This window comes from Hippichthys cyanospilos, chromosome 13, assembly GCF_059441005.1.
Source record: "Hippichthys cyanospilos isolate Australia breed blue-spotted pipefish chromosome 13, RoL_Hcya_1.0, whole genome shotgun sequence".
Lineage (NCBI taxonomy): Eukaryota > Metazoa > Chordata > Actinopteri > Syngnathiformes > Syngnathidae > Hippichthys > Hippichthys cyanospilos.
Genome location: NC_142381.1, coordinates 889,036 through 913,111, shown reverse-complemented (window position 1 = coordinate 913,111; position 24,076 = coordinate 889,036). Strand labels below are relative to the sequence as shown.

At 44.8% G+C, this 24,076-nt stretch overlaps 2 protein-coding genes across 2 annotated transcripts in view; both read left to right on the top strand.

The window, feature by feature from the left end:
• The first annotated feature begins 691 nt into the window (after positions 1-691).
• On the top strand, positions 692-13,904 carry LOC148413348 (uncharacterized). The gene is made up of 17 exons (XM_088432255.1): positions 692-917; positions 1,961-2,072; positions 3,156-3,369; positions 4,060-4,202; positions 5,690-5,855; positions 5,921-5,976; positions 7,166-7,356; positions 7,704-7,814; positions 7,956-8,081; positions 8,375-8,473; positions 8,560-8,718; positions 9,673-10,103; positions 11,041-11,198; positions 11,937-12,000; positions 12,066-12,250; positions 12,850-12,938; positions 13,389-13,904. The coding sequence occupies exons 1-17, from the start codon at positions 711-713 to the stop codon at positions 13,485-13,487; spliced, it is 2,610 nt and encodes an 869-aa protein (XP_088288381.1). The 5' UTR covers positions 692-710; the 3' UTR covers positions 13,488-13,904.
• Positions 13,905-15,024: 1,120 nt separating this feature from the next.
• The window catches only part of mrpl11 (mitochondrial ribosomal protein L11), a 34,621-nt gene continuing 25,569 nt past the window's right edge, over positions 15,025-24,076 (top strand). Inside the window, exon 1 of the mRNA XM_088431183.1 lies at positions 15,025-15,135. The gene's annotated coding sequence lies outside the window, so the exon portion shown is untranslated. The remainder of the gene's footprint in view (positions 15,136-24,076) is intronic.

Sequence of the window (24,076 nt, the reverse complement as noted above, 5' to 3'; positions counted from 1 at the left end):
AATATTGAAGCATGCGAGTGGGAAGTAAGCTCAAATGGATCTCATTCCTCAAAGATATGGAACACATGCTGGCGAACATCAGTCCAATCCGATTTGGGACCACTCCATCAAAAATACTCACAGGAACTTGCAAAGTAGACGAGAGGATCTTTCTCCTCCTGGCAATGAGAAGATATAGCGCTTAATATATATTTTTAATGTATGCATGGCTAAAATCCACAACTTGATTCGTGCCAATTAGTCTTGCAAAGTTTACCTGGGGCGAAAAGGAGAAAAAATGGATATCTTCCAAAGGGTTTAATCGACTCAAAGTCCTGCTTGTACAGTGATCCTCCGCTCATTCGACACACGTCTGCCTTTAACGATCTGCCTGCCTGCCTGCCTGCCTGCCTGCCTGCCTGCCTGCCTGTCTGCCTGTCTGCCTGTCTGTCTGTCTGTCTGTCTGTCTGTCTGTATCTAGCCCGCAGTTGCAGAAAGCGGCCTGTAGCGGGCGCCCTGCCGCGGAAGCGTCTCGGCCAATGACAGCGCGGCGTCCAAGTGGGCTCAAACTTTGCAGCTTCTTCGCCGCCTGTTTGGGCTTCCCCGACTTGGCGTCTCGTTTTGGCGATGCTGCCGGGGCGAGGGCCCGGCACTGCGCTCCACTTCGGCGGTCGGGGCCGAGCGAGGCGGCGGTGAGGAGGAAGAGCAAAGGGAAGGGCGAGGAGGGAAAGATGTTTGGATGGCGCGTGTCCATCGCGGTGACGCTGGGCCTGCTTTGGTACTTGAGCGACTCGGGCCGAGCTCTGGCTCAGTACTTGCTGTGTGTCTTCTTCCTTTGCCTGTCCGCTCCTCTCTGGCTGGCCGGCGGCGGCCGGGAGAGCGGCACGCAAACCGACGACGAGGACGAGGACGAGGACGTGCAGCGGGACCGCCTCCAGGTGAAGCCGCCGACGCTAACACTCGCGATTACCTGTGTCGTGCAAAGTAATCAGGGGCTCCGCTCGACTCGACTTGAGCGAAGGCGATAAGAAATGACTTAATTGAAGCACTTGTTTGAAATCCGACACGCTGAACTTGCAAAAAAGGACAAACGTTAAACGGACAATACGACGGTGAGTGACGTCATCCAAAAATGAGCGATACCAACCCTTCATTTATGAATTGGTCGATGTTCGCATTTTCTTTAAAAAAAGAAGAAAAAAACAGTCTTTTGGCTTGTTTTTGAGCATTTTGATTTTTTTTATTGTCCTGTGTGGGGTGTAAAATAATCAAACTGGATAAAATGAGGCACAACTCAGTGAACATGCTTTGCTAGCATTTTCAACTGATTAGCCAAAATAAAAAGCTAAATTACGCCTAGTTAAAAGAGAAAACACACACTTTGTTTTTCCTACTAGCTTTCTTTATCTTAAGTTTGGTGTCATATGCACTACTATTTTTTTGTGGCATGGAAAAAGAATCAAGCAAATAAAATGACCTAAAAGTCACTCAACACGATTCCCTAGTATTTTGGACTGATTAGCCAAAAAAAAAAGTTAAATTAGCACTACATAGCTTAAACGTGAAAACCCACAAACTTTGTGTTTTTCCTATCAGACGCTTTCTTTATTTTTGTGTTTAGTGATTCATATACTATATTTTGTGGCATGGAAAAAGAATACAATTGTGAAAAACAATTATAAACCGAATAGAATCATGCAAAAGTCACTGAGCTACATGTTTCATGAGCATTTTCAAATCATTAACAAAAATGTTAAATTAGCACTACCTAACTGGAAAAATACACGCTGCATGCGTTTTTCAGATCAAACACTTGACTTGGCTGTTTTTGAACATTTAATTCAACAAAACAAACAAAAATAAAACCACAAGCACAAACTCAAGTCACGTAACCCGAAAGGTCCAGCTGCCAGTTCCAAATATCTTCGACTAAGCAAACCAAGTGCACTTGAGGGCCCTCGTGACTTTCTGTGTTTGCCAGGCGACTCTTGATGAGCACTTGAGGAGCCATTTAACCGCAGAAGAAAACGCCAGCGTCCCCGGGGACTTGCTGGGATACCAGTATCCTCATGTCAGAAGATCTCTGCAGCACGGTGGGTGTTTTCATGCAGTGTCCCTCAAACTTTATTGAGCTCAGGTCAATATCGTACCCTAACCCTAATCCTACTGTCGGTCACATGACGTGAGTTTCGACGCACAGATGTGCATTTTTAAGTCTGCCGTATTCTTACTTTCAATAATTATCGGTACGGCCGGACGGAAGTCCCGTATTTGGGGAATTACCGCGTTTTATATTTATAAACGTCTCTCTCACAGGTGGCATTTTACTTGGGAATTTTCTTTCTCTGTCGGCAGCCATTGTTTCAAGAAATAGAATATTTGAACGAAGGCGGCCGTGTCACATGGCCGCTGGTGTTGTGGCAGCACATAGTGTTGTGTTGTGACTTGACACACTTAAAGAAGGTCATGGAGGGGAATCCATCCAGGCAAGAAAAAAGCGAGTCCCATTCCTGCGCAGCGGAATCTCCAACAGGAAGTAACATGCCTGCTTTGCACGCCTGGCCTTTTAATGAACGTCTCTTTACGACTGGGCCGCAGAGGATGTCGTAACTCTGAGTGGGAAATAATGGCGCTTGTAACCGCGATTAGTGTTCTCGTAAAACCATAACGCTTGTAAATTTGCTTTCTTCTTTTATCCTCGTGATGTGTTTGTCACCGCATGGTGGATGGACGTTGATTTATGGGCAAACGCCAACAAACTCATCTTCACTTTCATCCATTTATTTGGGGCGAGTGGCTAGCTACTGAGCATGTCAGACACCCTTCAAATGAATCATTTTAATTGGAGCATGACACTACGAATGCGGTTCACTTGTTTGCCTTGAGATGGTGCTGGTGCGTCGGCGATGAGTGCAGAGAGCGACACCTTTTTAGGACGCTTAATTTGTACCTTTTTATTTTACGTTCAAGGAGGAGAGAGAGTATTTATTTTTTACATTATTTTCAGCAATGTTGTGTTACGTTGCCCAATAGGTACAGGAGGATAAACATAGACAGTTACAGAATGTTATTTAACTCATTCACTGCTATTGACGGCTGTCGACGTCAAAAATCAATTTGAGCCAGAGTAACCCGTGTGTTGTACATTCCTGGTGAAATTTCACGCTCGTACGCAGTGTTCCAGTGCGCCTACGCTCGGCTGGTGTCGCCGTGGTACGACGTTCCCGAGCCCTGCGAGCGGCAGCCGCTGCGCCGGGCGCTGGGCGGGGAGTTCGACTTTGTCGTCGACAGCGTCATCCGCCACGCGCGGGACTTGGACGTGTGCCAAGCGGCGGTGGGCTCCATCCGCATTCTCACGCAGCACTTGCACGACGCCAAGCAGGCCGACAGGTGAGCGTTTTTGGGCGCCACCTCTGGCCGCTTGTGAAATTGAATATCTTGGTGAATAAAAAGGGGACTTATGTTTGGGTTTAAATGATTTTTTTCTCCGCAAACATTTGCAATGCGGGTCCTTGGAAAATTTGCTCTCCTAATCAGTGAACTTTACTGTATCTCCGCCAGTGACGTGTAGTGACAACCAAAACAATGTAAGAGCCCATTATCATTGAAAATATACAGTATGCATTTTCTGACATATTTGTTTGGGGCTGTGAAATTTCTTGAATGCAAAATACTGCATGTGTCTGTCTCACTAAAGGTTGGAGATATGCAGCGCAAAAGCCAATAAATTAAAATTCAAGTGCAGCTTGCCATGCTGCAGGCTGCGCATTATTTTCGGGGAAAAGAAAAAAAAAAAAAAAAGAAAAAGAAAACACCCTCCAATTATTGCTGCCTCAGCTGCTCTTTGCTCTCAATAACGTGCCTATAAATACCTCCGGATATTTTACCGCCCATGAATAATTTACCGGGCTTTATTGGATTTTACCTGCAGTGATAGCTGTTTTTCCTGCGAAAAGATGTTGAAAAAGTGGCACGTTGACGATTTAGCGCCTGTGATTTTTCACCTCTGCGGTGATAAATAGCGTTGCGGGCGGGCCAATTATTAATCCCGGGATGTTTTTCCCTCCCCCGTGTGGTCAGGGAGCTTGCGTTGAGCTGCCGCGCGGAGGAGATGGCGCTGCTGCGCGAGCTCTCGGACGCGCTGGTGCGCAACCTGCTGCCCCGCTGCCTGTGGGGCCAGAACCTGGCCCGCTGTGCCCTGAGCGAGATTCTTGCCTTAAAAGGTAAGCGCGCAGTCAAGGAGATCCCCCTGATGTGAGTGTGAGTTTCGGTTTGCTTTTTTAACCGCAAAACCACGTATAAAACCGCGAGTCTTTTTATTTTTATTTTCTTTTTCTTAGATTCAACTCAAATTCAGATAAAAACTCATTGTTATCTTCTACTCTAAAGCTGTGCTGATGTGAAATCCAGTGATGCAACGCCGCCATCTTCAGGGCTGTGTTTGTCATTTCAGTGGTTTTCTTTCACACCTCCCCACTGAAAAACATGGTAGTTTCCCAAAATATAAGACGCACCCTTAATTTTGGGGTCAAATTCTAGTACTTTCTTTTACCAAAACATGCTTTTTTTCGCGCCCTGTCCCCCTATAAAGTGCTTCAAAATTGGAGCACATATAGCATATCAATGTTTCAAACAGGATGTTATAAACATTTTAATGATGAAAAATACATTTATAACTGAAACGCAGAGGTAAAAATGGAAGAATTTACGTGGCAATTAAGTTATTTGAATTTTTCATCCCCCAAAAATGAAAACTCGCCGTTTATGCGATGTGTAAGGCGCTCTGTCAGCTTTTGAGAAAATTCAAGGCTTTTATAGTGCGGAAAATATGATATGAAAACAGAATAAATCTTTTGTAAACGTTTCATATTTTCTTGTGTTCATATCCATACGTTTATATATTTGTTGCGCTTTAAGTTAAGCACGTTTCAGTTGGATTGATGTCGACAAATGGAAATGTTCATGTACGACACTACAAAGTTGTCTGCAAACATCAATTTGCTTTCCCACTTTGTGAGTGTCTTTCCCCAACTTTTGTCCTACATTGGCACACCCAGTGCTATATGCGACAATCTAATCCTTAGTCAGTGTTTTTTTTTTTTTTTTTTTTTTTTTCCCAAGCACATGAATTTGGGCCTTTTTTTTTATAGAAAAGAGTCTGTGTGCAGAGATTTTTAATCTCCCTCTAGGGCCTCCTCTTTTAAAACAACAACATAAAAAAATCTTTTAATCTTTTGCAAGTTTTTGCTATTGCACCGCATTTACACTAAATGCCTTTTATGGCCATAATTGAAGAATTATCACCCAAGTGCAGGCTGCTTCTATTTCTCTTGGCTTGCCCCCAAAGAAGTATTGATGAAACATTTTATTCATATGCTGTGGAATTGAGCTGGCAATATCACACTGCAATTTTCTCCAACATTAATGCTGTTTATATCACTAGTAATTAGCCAGCATACTTATTGCCGCGACTCTGATTAATTGGAGGCACTTTAGAAAGAGATTTGTGCTACTTGTTTTCAAATCTGCAATACATCTGTGTGTGTGTGTGTGTGTGCATATTATATATATATATATATAAGTGACTGAAAATTAGCATAAGCACCTAAAAAAAGATGGCCCAAAAATGGATAGTTAACAAGAGCACAAATGAACTGCGGGGTTACGCTCTTGGCGTTCTTGAATTTTTTTTCCAATTGCGCCTCCTGAGGTTTGGGCCTGTTGGTGACATGGCTGTCAGACCCCGACAACCTGAACCAGCTGGTGGTGAGCCAGCTTGACAGCGTCTCGGCTAAAGCCTCCTCAGAAGAGCTGAGCGCCTCCGACACGGAACGGGCCTCTCTGACCTCTCAGGAGGACGACGACGGCGCTCAAGTGTGAGTCGCCGCCTTTCCTTCCCCGCATCCTTATGGCGCCGAGCGCCTCGTCTCTGCTTTTGCAGGAACTTGGAGGGAGTCCAAGGATCCCCCCGCACTAGGATCAAGAGCAAAGGCAAAGGTCCGCTTCAAGTTTTTAAGCTTCATTTCGCACGTGCAATCATGTGGTCGAATGTGCTTGCTTCACGGTCGCCATTCATCTTGCCATTGCTCTAATCAAGCTTTTGGTAGTTTTCTTGACATTCTCTTTAGCGCGGCTCCACCTAGTGGGTGCATAACGCAAGCCCAGCCACTCCTGCAGCTTCTACTCTGTGTGCCTTATAATGCCGTGTGTCATAGAAATGAAAACAGTTTGAAAATAGCCCATTCGTTAAAGGTGCGTCTTATAATTCCGGTGCGCCTTGTACTGCGGAAAACACGGTACTGTAGCATTTGTTGCTCATGGCTGCTCCTCGTCGCTAATGACAGATCCAGTTTGAACTTGCGTGCAAGGATGCTCTTCAGACGCAAGCTGATTTTTTTTTCTTTTTTTTTCCCCCCTAAGAAGTTTGTCTATTTTTCCCGAGGTGAGGTCATCAACAGGTCGTTATCGTCTGCCTCTCACAAGTGGCTGCCGATTTCCACCGGTTCCAAAATAAGCCTTTACACATTTCAATTGACTTTGTACTGTTTGCTACGAATCAGCACCCCCGTTGAGAAGAATGACGGGCAAGTCAGGACAAGGTTCTTCCCTGTTCCAGCCTTGAGAATAAGCACATTTCATTGAATTTGCAGGGTTGTTTTGAAAGGGAACGGTGGCGGCGACATCAGGAAGAGCAGATGGCATCATTATTATTCTTGGTATTGCGAGCGCCGGACCGGTTTAATCAGTAGCCGTGCCGCCTGCTTTTTATTTGCGACATGTTTGGACTGGCGGGCCTTTCCCGCTTTAATTACTTTCTCCGGTGTTTGTCCAAGCGGCTCGTGTCAACTCATTTATTCGCCGCGGTCACGCCACCGCCTCGCAAACGCCACCGCGAGCCAAATAAAGTCAATAATGATAGGCTAATAACGAGCCTCGTCCATATTTATGCAACACCAAGCCGCGTTTACGTAATGTGGACAAACAAGCGGCCTAATCAGATGGATTTGTACGCACATCATGAGCAACTTGGATTATTTATCCGCCGTCTTCCCGCGTTGAAACAACACTAATTGCTTTTGCTTCCATCAAAGGTCAAGGTAGAATTCGTTACGCGGAATCTGGAAAACAAAGGCGCGAGCTGCTTTCTCGTCACGTCCGCGGCCGCCCGCATGCTTTTCATCCGCAGGCAGCAAGTTGAAGGCGGGTTGGTCAAAATTCGTGGACAAGATGAAGACCAAGAAGGCCAAAAAGAAGAAGATGAAAAAGCTGGAGCAGGAGCTGCTGATGAGGATCATGGCGGTCCGAGGAGACGCCGCCACCGAGGACGAGGCCAGCAGCCGCGAGGGCTCCGTGCACAGCCAGCACGACACCGACCCGGTTAGGACCCGATCGGGATGCCGTTTTACCTGTATTGAAATTCCACCGGCGATGTCTCGGTAGTCGTGAGCGACGTTTTTGCTTGGTCAAACGTAGCGGAGCGAAGCGTTCCTGTCCGTTTGCTATTTGCGAGGCTAAGGCTTCCTGCGAAGTTACATGAACATTCGGCGCCGTTTTTCCCCGAGCGGAGGCACTCGAATGACTCGACCGCTTTCACAAAAAGTCAAAAGCGCGTCTTGGCTCAAAAAAGGATGTGAAACACGGGTATTGAACACGGCGTAGTGGCCGGGGACTCATTCCGTTGCAGCGGGCCCACTGGATGTTGATTTGTGCCCAAACCCCATTAGGAGGACAGCGATCTGGAGAACTACCTGACAAGCGTCCAAGAGGACATGATGGAATTCAAGCTGTCGTATGAAATGTGGCGCGTCGGCCGCTGGGCTGTCAGCATCCCTCGCGTGAGTTCTAAATATCACTGACAGTCTGCAACGTCTTGCGGGGCCTGTTATTTGTCAGCAGAGGCTCGTTGAAAGCTTGTCCTCGGAAGACCCTTTTGCGTAGGTGTTTATTTCTTTATTTTATTTCTCTGCGCATTGCAGGCCGAGTGGGAAAACGAGGAGCTAATCTTCACGGTTCACCTGGAGGAGAGGGACAGCCCCGAAAACCTTCATTGGGACATCAAGAAAAAATACACCGATGTCATCCATTTCCGAAACAGGTGGCAGGTAAATGCCGGGAAGTGCCCAACGGCCCGCTTCAACGCCAATCGCTTCTCTCTCTCGGAGTCAGGTCGACAAACAATGTGGTCGACATTGAGCCCATAGCACGAGACTCGAAAAGGGGCTTCAATTCATCAAATCGGCAGAGCGGAAAAGCGTCCACATCCGTCGAGAGCTGGCACAAGAGAGATGATTTTTTTTTTTAATCATAGCATGTTTATCATAGCACCTAAGTGGTCTCTGATGGGGAAATGTCGGTTGTCTCTTCACGTCTTTGACAGCGTATTGTTTTTTTCTAGGACTCAACGAGCTTGCCCAATATCTTGGAACTCAATGAGCTGGAAGTTAGCGACAAGGCCAAAGAAGAAGCAAAAGTCTCAGTGGAGCACTTCCTTCAGGTAGGAGAAAAAAAGAGGGAAAGTGCTGTTTTAGCTCCCTAAAAAAAAAGCAGATTCCTCACCGCACGTTTTGTTTTCCTCGGCAGGAGTTAATTAGCGACCCCCTGATCGGACACACGCAACCGGTCTTCCAGTTCCTTTGCCCGCTGGACAAGTTGCTGAATGAAGAGCAGCATTACGGAGGCGTGTGGGGACTACTGAGCGGCCTGGCTTACTTCCTGACGCCCGGACAGGAGGACGACGAGGTAGCTCTCTTCATTTGACGCCTGGGCCTCATCAAACGGGCCCACGGGAAAATTATACGCGCAACCAAACGTATTTGGGACCACGTCATATTTTTCCTCAAAATAGCATTCTCGTGTTTGTCACCAAATTTGTAGTAGTACACAAAAGTTGCTATAGGAAAGGCTTTTCATTTGCTTCCGCAATCGCGTCGGATCCAACGTGAGCGCTCCTCAAAATCAAGTCCAAATAAAACCCTCTCTGCCAATCCAATTTCTAAGCGCAAAGGCCCCATTTTCGATGCGGCTCCCGCATCACGTCCGAGTGAGGTCGGCGTTCATCGTTTGTTTGCTCAAGTGCCTCGCCCCCTTCAATTTGCTGCGCAGCATCCGTCATCCGCTGAGCCGCTCATGCGCGCACGCCTTTCTACGCCGCTCTTGTGCTTTGTCATACCCCACAACGGCCGGAGAGGCACTCGAAGCAAATGGAGTGCAGAAAAAAACGCAAGCAAATGAGCTGTCGTATGTATTTTGTGCTGTCTGGGGGGGATACGCCGGCCTGTTGTACAGTAGCATCTAACGGGCGCTTTCATCTTCTCTAAAATGGCCTGATATTAGATTTTTAATCATATTTTTATGGGGTGGGACGCAGTCATCCTCATAAAGCGTAGACATCATTTTTTTTGTTCTCCTAACACTTTGGCTCAGGAAGAAGTTAGCCAAACAGTGATTACGCAGCCAAGACGCATTAGGGGAAATTGGAATTCAAATACACCCAAAGTGGAAATAAAATGCTACAAACATAAAACCCAAATCGCCTTTAATAAATGTACGGCAGCGGAACATGAATTCCCTCCCGTGACTTAAATACCTTCAAAGGTGTATTTAAAAAAAATGAAAGGAAATTACAGTGTGCACAATTCGGTTTCGAGAAGAAAAATCCTAGTGGTAATGCGATTTCTGCTGCTTTCCTTCCAGAGCGCTAGCCCGCCCGCGGAAGCCTCCAAAGAAAGCCCGGTCGCATCCGCGGAAGATGCCCGGAACTTCCCCGGCTCCTCTGAGACCAGCCGCGAGGGTGCCGGCGCTCCGCCGCCCGCCATCGTCATCTCCTCGTGCGAGACGCCCCCCCACGGGGGCGGCCAAGAAACGCAAAAGGAGACGCCCCCGCCTCTCAGCTCGGACTCTGCCGCCGGAAGCCGTACTCCGGACTCGGACAATCCCTTAACGCACTTGAAAGTGATCCTCAGGGGACTAACCCGATCCAGATCACAGGAGTCCCTGGCCTCCGTCAAAAACCACAGCGACGAGGAGCCCGTCCCGCCGGAGGACGCCCCGACCTGCGGCCAAGAAGGAGGTCCTCACGGGGAGGACGCCGCCAACGGACCGTCCCGGTTGCATTACAATGCCAGGTGGGCTAACTTCCCTTCGCTACCTCCTCCGCCAATCAGCTGTCAGTGAGGACTTGTAATTGCATATGATCGCCACAAGATGGCATTGAAACGCTTAAGACGAGGTCGCGATAGATCATGGCTGTCAGGAAAATCTAATCGGGCCAGTAAAATCATATTTATATAACAAAACAACAACTTCACATTTGTTATTATTATTTTAATGCTGTCCAAAATAGTTTGACATCACTATGAATCATAAAAAATGACCATTAGCTCATTTTTTAACTTTACAAAATTATCCAACAGGCCCATTAAACCCATTTGTGGGCCAGAACTGGCCCGCGGGCCATATGTTCGACACCCGAACAATATGTATTATCAGTTGTCAAGGTGGCCCATAACCGATACTTGGAGCCGATATTCATTTTCACTGAAAGGGAAACTGCAGTTATCAAAACTTAAAAAAAAATGATATGAACTCCAACTCTTTGTTGAAATGTCGGTGTGCTTATTGACCAAATTAACATAATTGCATTTTTTTTTTATTTAAATACATCTTTGTTGTAAAATTGCAACAAAAGGTTCAGAAATGTCAAAACTTTCCTTTATCTTTGTTTTCACACTAATTTCAAACAAAACAAAGGGTGCAATGTGCTCCCCCAGTCAGCAAAAGCGCTCACAAATTTAACGGAAAATGTAAACATTTCCCTGACGTAAACACAATTTCAATTGATTTCTTATTGGCCATTAGGTGTTTTTAAAATACCTCAATATTTATCATAGTGCCAAGCGTCAGTCTGGTTGATTAGTCTATCCCTAAAATGAGGACCATAAATCAAGCAATGAGACAATTTACACAATACGTGAAAAAAAAAAAAATACAATTTATGAATTGTTTTTTCATAAATGCCCGAAGAGTGCGAAATGCTGACCTTTTTTTATATTGCTTGTGAAGATCTAAAAAGGAGAAGGCAAGCCCCAGAATGTCCTGCGGGAGCAACAAGTCCAAAGGGAAGGAGCAGGCGCTGGAGCCGCCGTGCGCCCGGACTCAAGGCACCTGGGAGCAGCTGGAGGCCACCAAAGCCATTTTTGATCTGCTCAAAGAAATTTCAGGTGGCTCCCGTTTCCGGTCGAGCGCCACGCAAGACTGTCAGTGGCTCCCATGAATTCGGGACTTTTCCCGTCGCTCGTTTCCAAGACGCCCGCGAGCGTTTTGTCGCCGTGCCGCTGTTTTATGCGGTTGATTGGGGGGGCGGCGCTTCTTTTTTGGCCTGTGGCGACAAGTGACAGTTGCAAGTTAAACAGCATCGAGTTTGCGGAGGCGGCGTCATTGTCATGAGGACTTGATGTCTGGCGTGACACTGTGGGGAACCAGCCGAGGGGGTTGTCTTTAGTTCTAAAACGTGAGTAAGTAAAGTCAAAAAAAGTAAGGGGTTTTAAAAATAAAATACAAATTGCTGCTTTTACCCGTTATTACCTTTCTGCCATAAAGTCTCCCGAACCTTTCATGGCAGCAAGTGTTTTTTGAACTAGGGCCAACTCACCAATAGAAAGTCTAACCAGAACGGTAGATGCACAACTTTGTGGGTCTCCTCGCGAGTAAAAGTTTGTTGTCTTCCTTCTGGTTTGTTGTTTATGACGTGTTCTGGCTCCAAGATGACACCCAGTAGCCAATAAAAGGTTTCTGGTTGGGTCATATTCTGTTTGATACATGCTGAGGGTTGCGAGACAATGCGTTGCGAGGCACAAATGGCCCCCGACCCACGCTTTGGACGTAGCTGAATTACAACGCTGCTCGGCTTGCTTGTGGCAGAACATGGTGCTGCACTAACACTCTTATTTTCTCCGTAGGAAACTCCATTCTCATTAACATCTTTGACGCCATTTTGAAGCCCGTCATGCCCATTCTGAAGAAGTGAGTTTGATGTCCGCCCCGCCGCTCGTCCGCCGCCGTCTCTTGACGCCGTTTGCCCCGCGCAGGAAAGTCAACTCCTTCTTGAACAAGATGAACCCCAGCGAGGAACAGATGGCGGCGTACATCCAAACGCTGTGCGACAAAGCCTGGCCGCAGAGCCCGCCCGCCGCCGCGGAGCCGCCGCCACCTCGCACGGAAGACGAGAAGAGCGAGACCCGCGAGCGAGCGCACCACCTCATCAGCGCTCGATGTACGCACGCCGTATCGACGTTTTTACGGGCGTTCGGTCAGCTCAGTCCGTAAGGCAGCTCTGTCCAAACAAACAGAAGCATCCAAGGATGCTCGGGACACAGTGATAAAAAACTTTGCCGAGTTTATGAAGCGCACCCTGCAGATGTAAAATTAAGCCCTTGTTTGGCTCATTTACAGCCATTCAAAATGGCAAATATTGTCAAATTTGGACATATGGAAAACAGCAGGTTTTAGCATGCATTTCCCCTGATTTTTCCATGAATCCTTTCAACAGCAACTTGCGAACGAGGCGCGATAGAAATTTTTGTATTGAGACTCCAAAACCACCAGGGGGCGCTAGTCTTTGCAAGTCTTCCAATGACTTCATGGAGTGGCTTAGCCTGACTCCCATAATGCAAAGTTCTTGCCATGCATTGTGAGACTTGCAATTGACAAAAGACTTCGACCCAAGAAGTGAATGTTGCAGGACAGCTTTTTATTTTGGTGCCGTAGTTTGAACACCGCTGCCTTGGGCTTGTTATAGCCTGTATGGGTGACGAGTCCCTGTTGGGGAAGGAAAAAGATTCCACCTTTGAAGATGTCCCCTCCCTTTTGTAGATTCGCACTACCTGGTCCTCAAGAAGACAGACATGGAAAATGTTTTCAACCTCTTTCAGGACGCCCAGAAAAACAAAACACTTGTTTATGTAAGTATCCATGTTTTTCATATATATATATATATATATATATATATATATATATATATGCAGGGTTAAAATAATCAAAAAAAGTTGCAACTTATAGTCTGAAAAATACATGAATTATAGAGAGATTCCAGCTTTTTTTTTTTTTATAATCTGTCTCACATGAATACATAAAATATATCCAATTTTTGCCCATTTTAAAAGCTCTATCAGAATATGAATCATCCGTCCCATTAATGGATTGTGTCCAAATACATATGCATAGCTCTTAGAAGTCAAGTCAGGGTCACACTAAGCTTCCAACTAAGTTTGAAGGTAGGGTTGGATTTTGAAAGCGGGCTTTCAAAATCTGAATGGGGCCATTAGAGTATGACTTCAAATCCGGGTTCGGAACAAGGTTAAGGAATGCCTTTTTTTTTCTTTTTTTTTTTTTTGTTTTTGTCCTGTTGTCAGATGCTCCTGTCGTTCCTCCTGCGAGAATTGTTCCCCCAGGAGCATTCGCTGAGCCGGAGCGCTGCCACCCTGCAGAACGTGAGCAACCTTCTGGCCTGATCCCTCAATGTCCTTTTAATGCTGCTCTTCTTTGTTTTAAAAATAGATGATTATTTATTAAATGTGCTGAAACGCCTTAAAAGAAATTCCAAGCCGCATCAGTGCCAGTCAGCATTTTGATTTTTTTTTTTTTTTACCTCAAACACAAATGTGAATTTTGCATCAGATTTCATTTGAAATGAATGGTCTTTTTGTTTTTCTGGGAATCCTGTTGCCACATGGTGAAGATATATATTTTTTCACTTTTTTTTTTTTTATGAATATTTTGGTGTCTTATTTTTTTTACACGTCTGTAAGCTGATTTTTTTTTCCCACCAAAGTTATGTATTACATAGGCAGAAAACTTGAAAAATATCAAATGTGAACTTTTATTGAAATGTCTTTTTTAATAAAACAATTTCTACTTGTCTTGACAAATTTGCTCTTGATATTGATGGGTTGTTCACACTTAACTTGCTAACCAATTAGAATTTGAGGCACATCACGCCGCCGCTTTGGATGCCAGAAATTCCATTTGACATGCCTCATAGTTGGCAGAGGAAACTTTATGATTTATTTAGAGCTTTTCATAGCCATAGGCAAGCCCGTTCCAGGCGAAATGTGGAACAAATGCAATGAAAAAAATGCGTGAAGTGAGGAAGCGAGAGGAACAAAACACAAGCATGTATTAAGAATGAGCCCGGCGTTAGCGCCTTTCGGTTTCTTCCCATACCTGTGGGCAAACTGTTGAGGGTTATTTTCTTTTTTTCTTTTTTGTTTTGTTTTCCTGGCTGGAAATCCCTGAGCCAGTGCAATGGCGCTCAGGGTTTTTAATTACGGAAATGCTTGAGAATTAATAGCTTGATCATTTTAGGTTCGGATCGCTGGAGTGGGATTATTAGAGAGCAATTATTTATTTATTTTTTTTCCTGTTTTGCTTCTGTGGCCAAGCAGCAGCATTCTAAGTTGTTTGCACTAAGGCAGGGCTGTCAAACTCATTTTTATCGCGGGCCGCATTGAAGCTTTAGTTTCTGTCAGAGGGCCGGAATATATTTGAAGTTTGTTCATCACACGCTTTCCCAGTTTGGAAATCAGAGGCCTGTGTCCTAAAAAAAAGAAAGAAAATCAGTCCTTTTGATTTATAACTGATGGACTGAATAAAACTTTGTGAGGACGCAGGCTGGCATAATGAAAGAAAGGGTGAGTACCAAATACAATTCCCTTGTACTCATGTCAGCAACATTACGATACATTTAAATGAATGAATCAATCAATAAAATCGCTAAATGATCAATTATCGGGAGCCTGAAATCATCTGAAGAAGCGTCATTGTTCCCAGGTGAAATCAAGGCTTCATCTCTCACGTAGACTTTTCAGAATGAGCTTCAACGTAGAAGACTCAGAAAGTAAGTCGTACTTTAGCTCAAAAATGCAGAGTAAAATAACAGAGAATGACATTGTCTTCTTTCATGAAATACTCATCGGTTTGATGGTGCGCGTGAAACGAACGGCGGTGGTGACGTTGCAGTTCTTCTTCCCACCTGCGAGTGGCGGTGTAGAGACCAACTACAGTAACTAGACGAGCGAAGTACAAATCCAACATGTCTGCCCCCTGAAGGAGCGACAGAAACAACCAGAATCGTACCGAAGGCACAGGACAAACAAGCAGGTATGCTCCATGCTTCATTTATTCTCTTTTTGTGCTGTACTCCGCTTACTTTCTCGCATTTTAAAGCAGCCGTTGTTGGTTCATTTATTCGGGTGGTAAACGCGACGGGGATGCCCGGCGTGTGACGTGACGTCCAATGTGACTGGTGGCAAATGATACGAACGGGAGCGTTGCATTATTAACTCAAAAATGATGTCACATGAAACGTGCTGGACACACAAACGGATTTACGTCATCACTCGTCGTTACATTATTGAAGGCGTTTGCTTGTTTCTAGAACACTGGAATCTGAAAAAAACAATACAAACAAACAAAAGCAATAGCCAAAGGTCACTGTGATTACTGTAATGCAAGGCATTACACACAAAAAACTAAAACGGTTTTACTCGGTACAAAGGACAGCAACGCGCATGTTACAAAGCATTATATTTGTTTATTTGGTTATTTATTTATGACTTTGTGCTTCCTGGAATTCAATTCGATTGTCTTGGATGTTTATCTGGTATATTGCCACATATTTGCAGTACAATGTAACGATAGCCATCACAGCATCACAAAGCAGTGGAGAAACATGTGAATTGAGTGAATAAACTTTATTAGTCCACTTCACTACTTGTCGTTCACAATAATAACACAGCTGACTTTACCAGAGATTTATTTGTACTTGCTCCCTTTCTTAGGCAGGCAGCCTAGGGGTAAACCCCTTACCTCACTTTGTTTACGTGTTACACTTATATTACTGTGTCTGCGCCCTTTTAAAATGAGACAACGTGGTCTGCAAGATCAAAACAAACCTGGTGGGGAAAGTTGTCAAAAAATGTTATAAGTGGGCAAGTTTTGCTGAGTAAAAGATTAAATGAACGATGATTAATATTTTGATGTAAAAAAAAAATGATGCGTTCAATGGATGCGCGTTGATTTGAAAGGATGCTTCCCTGTCAAAAATGATGCGTCTGGGATGCGGGCAAACGACAGCACTGTTCATGTAACAATCGGTTCATGATTGTGTACATGCTAGCGACGTGCTATTGATGCTTTATAATCTCTGTGTTCAATGCTTTTCCGCCATCTTGTGGAATCCATAAGAAAAGTTTTGCTGTCGCCTGCGAACGCTTTCTCATTTCTCTGCAAATGGCTTATTGAGTAGAAGTATTGTGTCTCCTTTTTGGCACGTCTTATACATTACAGTTATTCTCCGACTGCTCCCGTGTTGTCTTTTCAAGGTAATGCGCTATCATTTTCTGCCATGCGCTTCTCTTTTCTCACCAATTATGAAAAAAAAATAAAATAAAAAATCAGCCCGACCTTGAACGCGGCAGTTGTGTCATGAATACTGTCGAGGTGAGCAAATTAAATCCAAAGAGCGGCGGCGGCGGCGGCGGCGGCGACGGTGGCGGCAGCCATCAATTGAAAAGTTTATTCAAAGCATTGGAAGATTGCAAAGGCGCGAGACAAGTGAAAATTGGCGTAATCCTTGATTGTTTTTACTCGGCCAGGTGATGAATGCGATCAAGGCTTTGAAGGCAGCCGCACTTTCGAAACACGCTTCTGGCAACGATAAGCAAAGGGGGCCTTGAATGCAGCGTATCAAAAAACCCTTCTCCTTCTTTTTCATCACCATCATCATCACGATTTTAATGCCATTACCTGCGGCCTTCTCATATGGAAAGCTTCTGAAACGTTTATTTCATGAATAATGAAGATCTCGGCATTGACCCCTGGGGTACACCACAGATAATTCCACGATAATGTAGATCAATCCTCGTTCTTTGCTGCTGCTTATGAAAACAGAAGTCAATTATGAGAGTTTATTTTGTTACTGTAACAAAACAAACCAAAAAAAATATGCGAAATCTCTACTTTATTATTTCTCATACATGACAAGTTAAAATTTCTGAATTGACTTGAATTTACATGAATAGGTTTGGCAGGCTGCCGGAAATGATTTGGTTGGCCAAGGCCAGGGGGGCCTTGAGTTTGATACCCAAGTCATTCCAGCAGTGCATGGCCATTATTGTTAAGAAAAAGAAAAAGAGTCTTTGTGAAAAAAAATTCTTGCCACGATATCTAAATGTTCACGTACACTATAAATAATTAAGGCCTCGGCATTGACCCCTGGGGAGCACCACAGATAATTACTCGATTATGTAGAGATAATGGTTCTTTGCTGCTACTCATGTTGACTTTCAGATATATATTTTTTTCCGATCCCTAATTTTTCTGACTAAAATGACCAAAATGAGCTGTGTATGTCTTTCCGCCGTCACACGTGACCTGGCGCCCGGTGAAGAAGAACTCGTCCTCCTCCGCCTCCTTCTCGGGAACTTGATAACGTCAAAAGCTTTGTGTAGCCACGCGTCGCCCCGAGATGACGGATGCCTCTCCGGAGAATTGAATCATTGATATGGGCCGCTGGATCGCGCTTCATCTTGCGCCTTCCTGCCGGAATATGTTCTCGCGTCTCGCTTTCATCTTCATTTTGCCTCCCCGCCACCGTTAGCAACTTGTATAAATCTGTTTCTGCGCATGAGATTAATTGTGCTCTTCTTGCCATGCATCACGCGTGTGAAGATAACGACCGGATATCAGCAACAGGTCCCTCTGCTTGAAAAATACCGACACAATCTGGCCGGTTTTCAAAATCAGCTCAAAAATACATATATGTATACCATGCTGTTATTGGTCCGGCCTACTTGGGAAAAGATTTTCCAACAGAAAGTGAACATTTTGGCTCCGGACTTTTCTCCTCCGATCTCGTGGTGTTTTTGGCAAATTTGGGAGGAAAAACACCACTTTCAGCTTAAAAATGCATTGTAATACACATGAGTACCTTTATGCAAAAGTCTTCAAAAGTCATAATACTGTCATTGTGACATAATAAATATTTAAATTTCATAAATACATAAATAGACAGCAGAGTCACTTTTGCTGTTATCGCATTTTTTACATTTTTGTACATAGTCCCACATAACCCCCCCCCCCAAAAAAAAAAAAATATATATATATATATGTGTGTGTGTGTGTATATATATATATATACATATATATATATATATATATATAAAATATATATTATAAAAACCTAAATGAAAAGACCAATTAATTTCTCTGACTTGTTATCGGCCTTGATGAAACCCTAAAAAAAAACCCAAGTCATTTTCGGTTTCCAGAAGGTGTATTTGAAAGCGCACTTTTCAGCACGTTCACCTGAAATTTGGGAGGTTGAGCCGTGTGCGAGAGAAAGGCGTGTCAGGTCCCCGCCGCGCCGCTCGTGCGGCGTCGTCGCTGTTTGTCAAAAAATGACGGCGGGGGAGGAAATGTAATTCAAAGAAGGCAGCAAGGAAAGGCGCCTCCCCGGGGAGATGACGCCCGCTTGGCTGATTCAAGTCGGGGCTCGGAGGCGGGGGGGGGGGGGGGGGGACGCGGGGGGGAGCGGGGTCCTCGTTTGAACTCGGGATGCGCCGATGGGCGCCCAAGTGTTGCCGCCGTAGCGGAAAGTTTTCACACAGGCTTGCCGAGGAGCTCCCTAAATGTTTTATTTCCCCGCCGCGCTTTGCGAACAAGTGACGACGCAGTCAGGTGGAATCCTAGCCAAAGCGCGCAAAGCGCCTCTCTATATTTTATGATCTCATTTGGGATGAGCTTGAGGGGCGACCTTTGCTAATGTTTTTATGATGCCGCACCCGTAAAACCAATTTTGCCTGCTGCCAAAATGTCAATTAGTTCGATGGCGTCGCGTTAGCTTTCGGCGCTTTGCAACACAACGTTCTCCCCGACGGCGCGCTTGGGAAAAACACCAAGGTCTCCGCCTGCGAATCCTAACAACGCAGTCAAGCGACGAACCCGGCGTGGCCTACAATGTCAACCAAAGCCCCCCCGCCCTCCATTTTTTTACTGTTGTTGCAACAACGCAAAAACATAACGGGCAAAGGATGGAGAAAGGACACGGTCATCAACTCAAACCGCCTTCCTTCATTGAAACAAGCTTTTTCTCCATTTATCGATTTCTGTTTCATTTTCAATTTTGATTTAATGACGTTTGATATCGATTTTAAATCGTAGTAAATGAGAATCCCGATTCTGATGAGAATCATTTTATTTATTTATTTTTTGGCACAGGCCTAGTAGCAATATAGAACATTTCAAATCTGCAAGCGCCATCCAGTTGCTGCTGGATAGAATAGCTGGAGCGGAGTACGGAATCGACCGATTTTAAAAGTGCTCATCGCCGATTAATCGATTGTTTTTGATAGTGCTGGCGGTTTTCAGGGATGTCTAACCTGCCAAGCTGAGGTAAGCGAGCCTCTTTTCTTCAGAGCGAGTCCGCGCAATCGCGCCCGTCCCGCAGGGACTGCGTTACAAGGTTCTTCTGAATATCGATGAATATTTATGGCGCACAAATGGGCCGTGGAAGAACATCTGCACCGTGTGATTGGAATGTAAATGCTAGTTAGTCCTGTTTGCTTACATCACATTTTGGGGAGGGAGCTTTGGCAAAATACAGTGAAGGAGTTCTCCACTTTGGGCTTTTGCGTTAAAGAGCGAACCAAGTATTGGTACTGGGCCAATACTTCAGTCCTTATTTCAAAGTAGCGCTACTCGGTAGCTGATTCTGTCGTAACGGGCGCTCTGTATCTGGTTTACAATTAGAAATGACGAATACCGTACTTTCACATTTACCCGGAATGGCTGGAAAAACAATCCATGTTTCTTAACAGTGACTGTTAACCGATTTTCACTGTAAACTGTTTTCCGCACTATAAAGCGCACCGGATTCTAAGGCGCAACTTCCGTGAATGACCTATTTTCAAAGTGTTGTCATATATAGGACACGCCGTATTATAAGGCACATTGAATAGAAGCTACAGTAGTGACTGGGCTTGCATAATGCATCCACTAGGTGGAGCTGCGCTAAAAGGAATGGCAAGAAAGAAATCGGATCAGTCGGTCGCACTTAATTCATAGACAGACTTGAAAAGAATATAATTTTGATTCGATTAGTATTGAAACTACATTTTTAAATTACCGTATTTTCTCCACTATAAGGCACACCGGATTTTAAGGCGCACCTTGAATGAATGGCCTATTTTACAACGGTTTTCATATCGGGATGTATTTTATGACGTTGACGTTATTCAGTTATTAAGGCTTTAAAAACGTTGGTAAAAACATGTCTTCGGGATTAACGATAAAACTCCCTAAAAGCAGAGAGTTTTAATGCATTAGCAGGGGAAGATCACAAGTTCTGCCTTCATGTTTTTCTGCCGTATGGGGACGGAACTAATGGCGTCTTGCCCAGCCTCACAATAATTGATCAGCTGTCCATTAACCATTGCGCCATTACATAGTAAACTGAGTTAAAAGCTTGTCGGAACAAACTGTCGAGTGGAGGCGGGGCTGCGTGTCGAGGGGCTCGTCTCTTTTAAAGCCACGGCCGCGCCGGGCCGCCCTTCGGCGCCTGCCATCCCATACTCAAAGGCCGCCGCGATGAATGCTAACGCGGCGGAGCGACGGCGGATCGTCTTAATAATAGATCGCTTTCTACGGACGGTGTTAAAAGCCGGCGGCCCTAATTAATAAATGCCACAATCCCCTTCTGTGGGCTTAGCCCCTCCCCCGCGCGATATCGGCCCACGTTTAGCATTCAAGGCTCTGCCTCGTTTGTCGCGTCTGATGACATTGGAGCGTTTTCCGTGATATGAGCAGGGACGCCGGACTGCCCCCCCCCCCCCCCGGTCCCCCAGTAGGCCGCAAACGCTCGCTATTATCGTCTCGCAACTCTCTCGTCTTAATTCCCTTCAACCAAAATGTCTTTGCGAGATAAGGACAATATTGTGCCGCTTTTTCTTAGCGTGTCAAGAAAATGAATTGCCGCTTGTAAATTTGTTCTTACGGGCGTGATTCATTTGAAAGAGGTAACGTCTGAAACGGAATTGACTGGTCATACTGACTGAGGAGAAAATAAATGTCCTTGGGCTAAATACAAAAGGGTTATTGGACAGGCTAAAACGGAGTATTTTTCCCCACCGGAAATATAGCCAACCGCCATTTATCACCGGCGATATGGTCGCCCAATAGAGATCGGCGAAAAGAAGACAATTTTTTTCTTCCTGGTTTCACCCCTTCCGCATGCCGAAAACAAATGTGCTCGCTTGCCGTTTTTAGAAGCTAACTAGAAACTGTAAAGCTTTTGCAGTATAAAATATGAAGAAACAAAAAAAAGGTAGAACGAGATACATTGCGGTACCAAAAGATGAGGAGAAAAACTGTTGCCCAAATGAAAAATATTCATATTTCTCAGTACATTTATGACAAAGTATGAAAGTCGGGTGAGCAGCTCAATTGATAGTTTGCGGAACGCATGAAACGTGTGCATCAGGAGCATTATCCGTCACAATTGTTTGGGACGTCCATAGCCGTCAGCGGCATTCAGTGAGTTATAAAAGGAATAAAAGCACTGCTAAAACTCAGAAATAAAACTAAAATGAAGCGTTTTTAAAAAAGAAAAAAAAACGCACGTCTATAGCGGTGGCTAGCATCGAATTAAAAAAAATTCAAACTCAAACAAATAAAAAAAAAAATCATACCTCAAGCGAGGAATTAAAAAGATCACAAAGCTCTATATTAACTCTTTCACCGCCAATTATCTGCGCCCACAATTGGGCTATCCTTAATTTATTAGTGGTGCTTTGAAATACCAGTGTCACTTGATTGACAACTTGTTTGTCATTGTGAAGGCAAATCTAAAACGGTTGACATGTAAAAACGCTGGTTTGAAAAAGATGAAGTGCGCTATAGCGGGAGCGGCTTTACATTACATCAATCATAGACGGCGGATAAGGGAGCCATTGATTCTTCCTATAGTCATTTCAGCGTCAAAAAAAAATGCTAATCTATATCTGGAATCTTGGAGGCAGCCCCTATTGACGAGCCTGCTAAGTGTTTTCATACAATGTGGATGAAAGTTGCGCCGTGTGAATATTAATAGGGCAGAGTTTTATTTATTAAGCGGCGCAGCTGCTTTCATGCCCGCCGCTTTCATGTTTTCGCTTTACATTTCATCTTGGATGGAAAAAAAAAAAAAAAAAGACTGCGAGCGCACGCTGGGCACAGCGGACGTGCGCTCACCTGCCCGAAATTCTACTTTGCTTTTTCAGGCAGGGGCTTATTTGGCCACGTGGCTTTCGGCGCCGTGCGGACCCCCCGAGGAAGCTCGCGGGCTATCACACAAACAAACATAAAAAGGCAACGCGCGGCCTCCTCCTCTTCTTTTTTGTGCCGCCGTAAAAGGTCATCTTTGGTACGGGTGAGAGAAAATGAATATTTTCTTTCAGGCTTAAGGTTCTATCTGGTCTCGAGGTCAACATAGGGCAATATATTACCGCCATCAAACCATTATTTGTCCAAAGTCCAATATCGGGCCGGGCGACGAACATCTCATTTTTCTCTTATTCCAGACCATTTCACTCCATGTTAAAGTAATAATCCCAGCAAATAGATATTTGAAGGCTTCATTTATTTGTATCAAAATACATTTCAAAATGCACCTGTTCAAAGATAACCTATGCTGACTTGAAATGTAAAAGTATCCTTATATGAATTGAATAATATTCTTTTTTCCACAATTTATTTTATTTTGTGTTATTTTTATTGGCCATTTATTATTTGTCATTCACGTGAATTTTTGTCATTCAAATATGAGGGAAAAAAAAGGCAGAGATTTGGGCGGCCGCGTAGGTGCAATTCAAGCTCCCGCTTGCAATTAAGAGCCGATGAATCTCTCCGAAATGAGCCGTGTCCTTGAACGCCGCTCCTTTCCCGCTGTGAAAAGCTTTTGCCGTACCGCTGCGCGCTTGTAACAAATAGCTCATAAAAAAAAAAAAGGAGCAACTCGCGCGGCTGCGACGCATCGGTTGCGCGCGTATTGGCGACAGGTGGCGCCTTCCCGCCTTCTCATTTGCCCGCTTTTATTGACTTGTTTACTTGGCAGGGGCAGCTTGACAATTGACCGGGGAGCCCAATCGTGTGGCAAAAATCATTTACATTTTCATTTGGCGCCGCCTGAAAGCCCTTAGCGATCGTTCACCTTTGGAGCCATTTTGAAATATTCAGGCATCCATCCGTCCGTCCGTCCGTCCGTCCGTCCGCGTTTTGTCCCGGTGGCACAGTCAAAGCTCCCGCTTTCCTGCCTCAGCGTTTTTGTGCAAGCGCTACATTTTCATTGCTGTCAGGCAAAAACTTTCAACGCCCCAATATGGTCGCTTTCCTGTTTTCTCCTCAATCCATACTAACGTCTGCTCCTTTAAAAATGTTGATTGATGCGTCGACAATGAACAGATCGTCAATCGCTAATTTCTGATAATCGTTCAAATGTGCTGCCTTGAACGTTTAGTCAATAACACACAAAGAAGGAAGACAAGAGGTTTTTGATTGTTTTTGCTCAAGATGTCTCCTCAGTTACAGATCCCCTACTGCTCTGGGCACATATGAAAACGACGTAAATTCTTCCCCTTTTACCCCTGCATTTCAGTTATGAATGTTTTTTTTTTACTATATTATACTTTCCTCCGTACGAGTTTGACACCCCAGCTCTAAACAGTCTTTGAATGTAATGTGTAATACTTTCCACTCCCCATCTCGTGGATGCATAACGCAAGGCCAGTCACAACTGGAGCTTCTATTCTATGAGCCTTATAATGCGGTGCGTCCTGATGTGAAACCCCTTTTAAAATGGACCATTCATTGAAAACGCGCCTTATTATCCCATGCGTCTTATACTGCGGGAAATACGGCAACCCCGCTCTTTGCCTTCGCAGAGTCGGCCACGAAATGTCCGAGGACCCCCCGGCGCCCGTCCGAAAAAGCCTTTTGAAATTCCGTTCTGCCACGACAATTGCGGCGCCATCCGCCCGGTCTTATGTAGGTCACCCCGTGGTTGTCA

Bases quoted from the DNA above. Each gene is read 5' to 3' on its own strand.
- LOC148413348 (XM_088432255.1), top strand. From the start codon at position 711: ATGTTTGGATGGCGCGTGTCCATCGCGGTGACGCTGGGCCTGCTTTGG. The intron at 918-1,960 runs GTGAAGCCGCCG...TGTGTTTGCCAG, and splicing joins TGCAGCGGGACCGCCTCCAG to GCGACTCTTGATGAGCACTT. The intron at 11,199-11,936 runs GTGGCTCCCGTT...TTTTCTCCGTAG, and splicing joins TCTGCTCAAAGAAATTTCAG to GAAACTCCATTCTCATTAAC.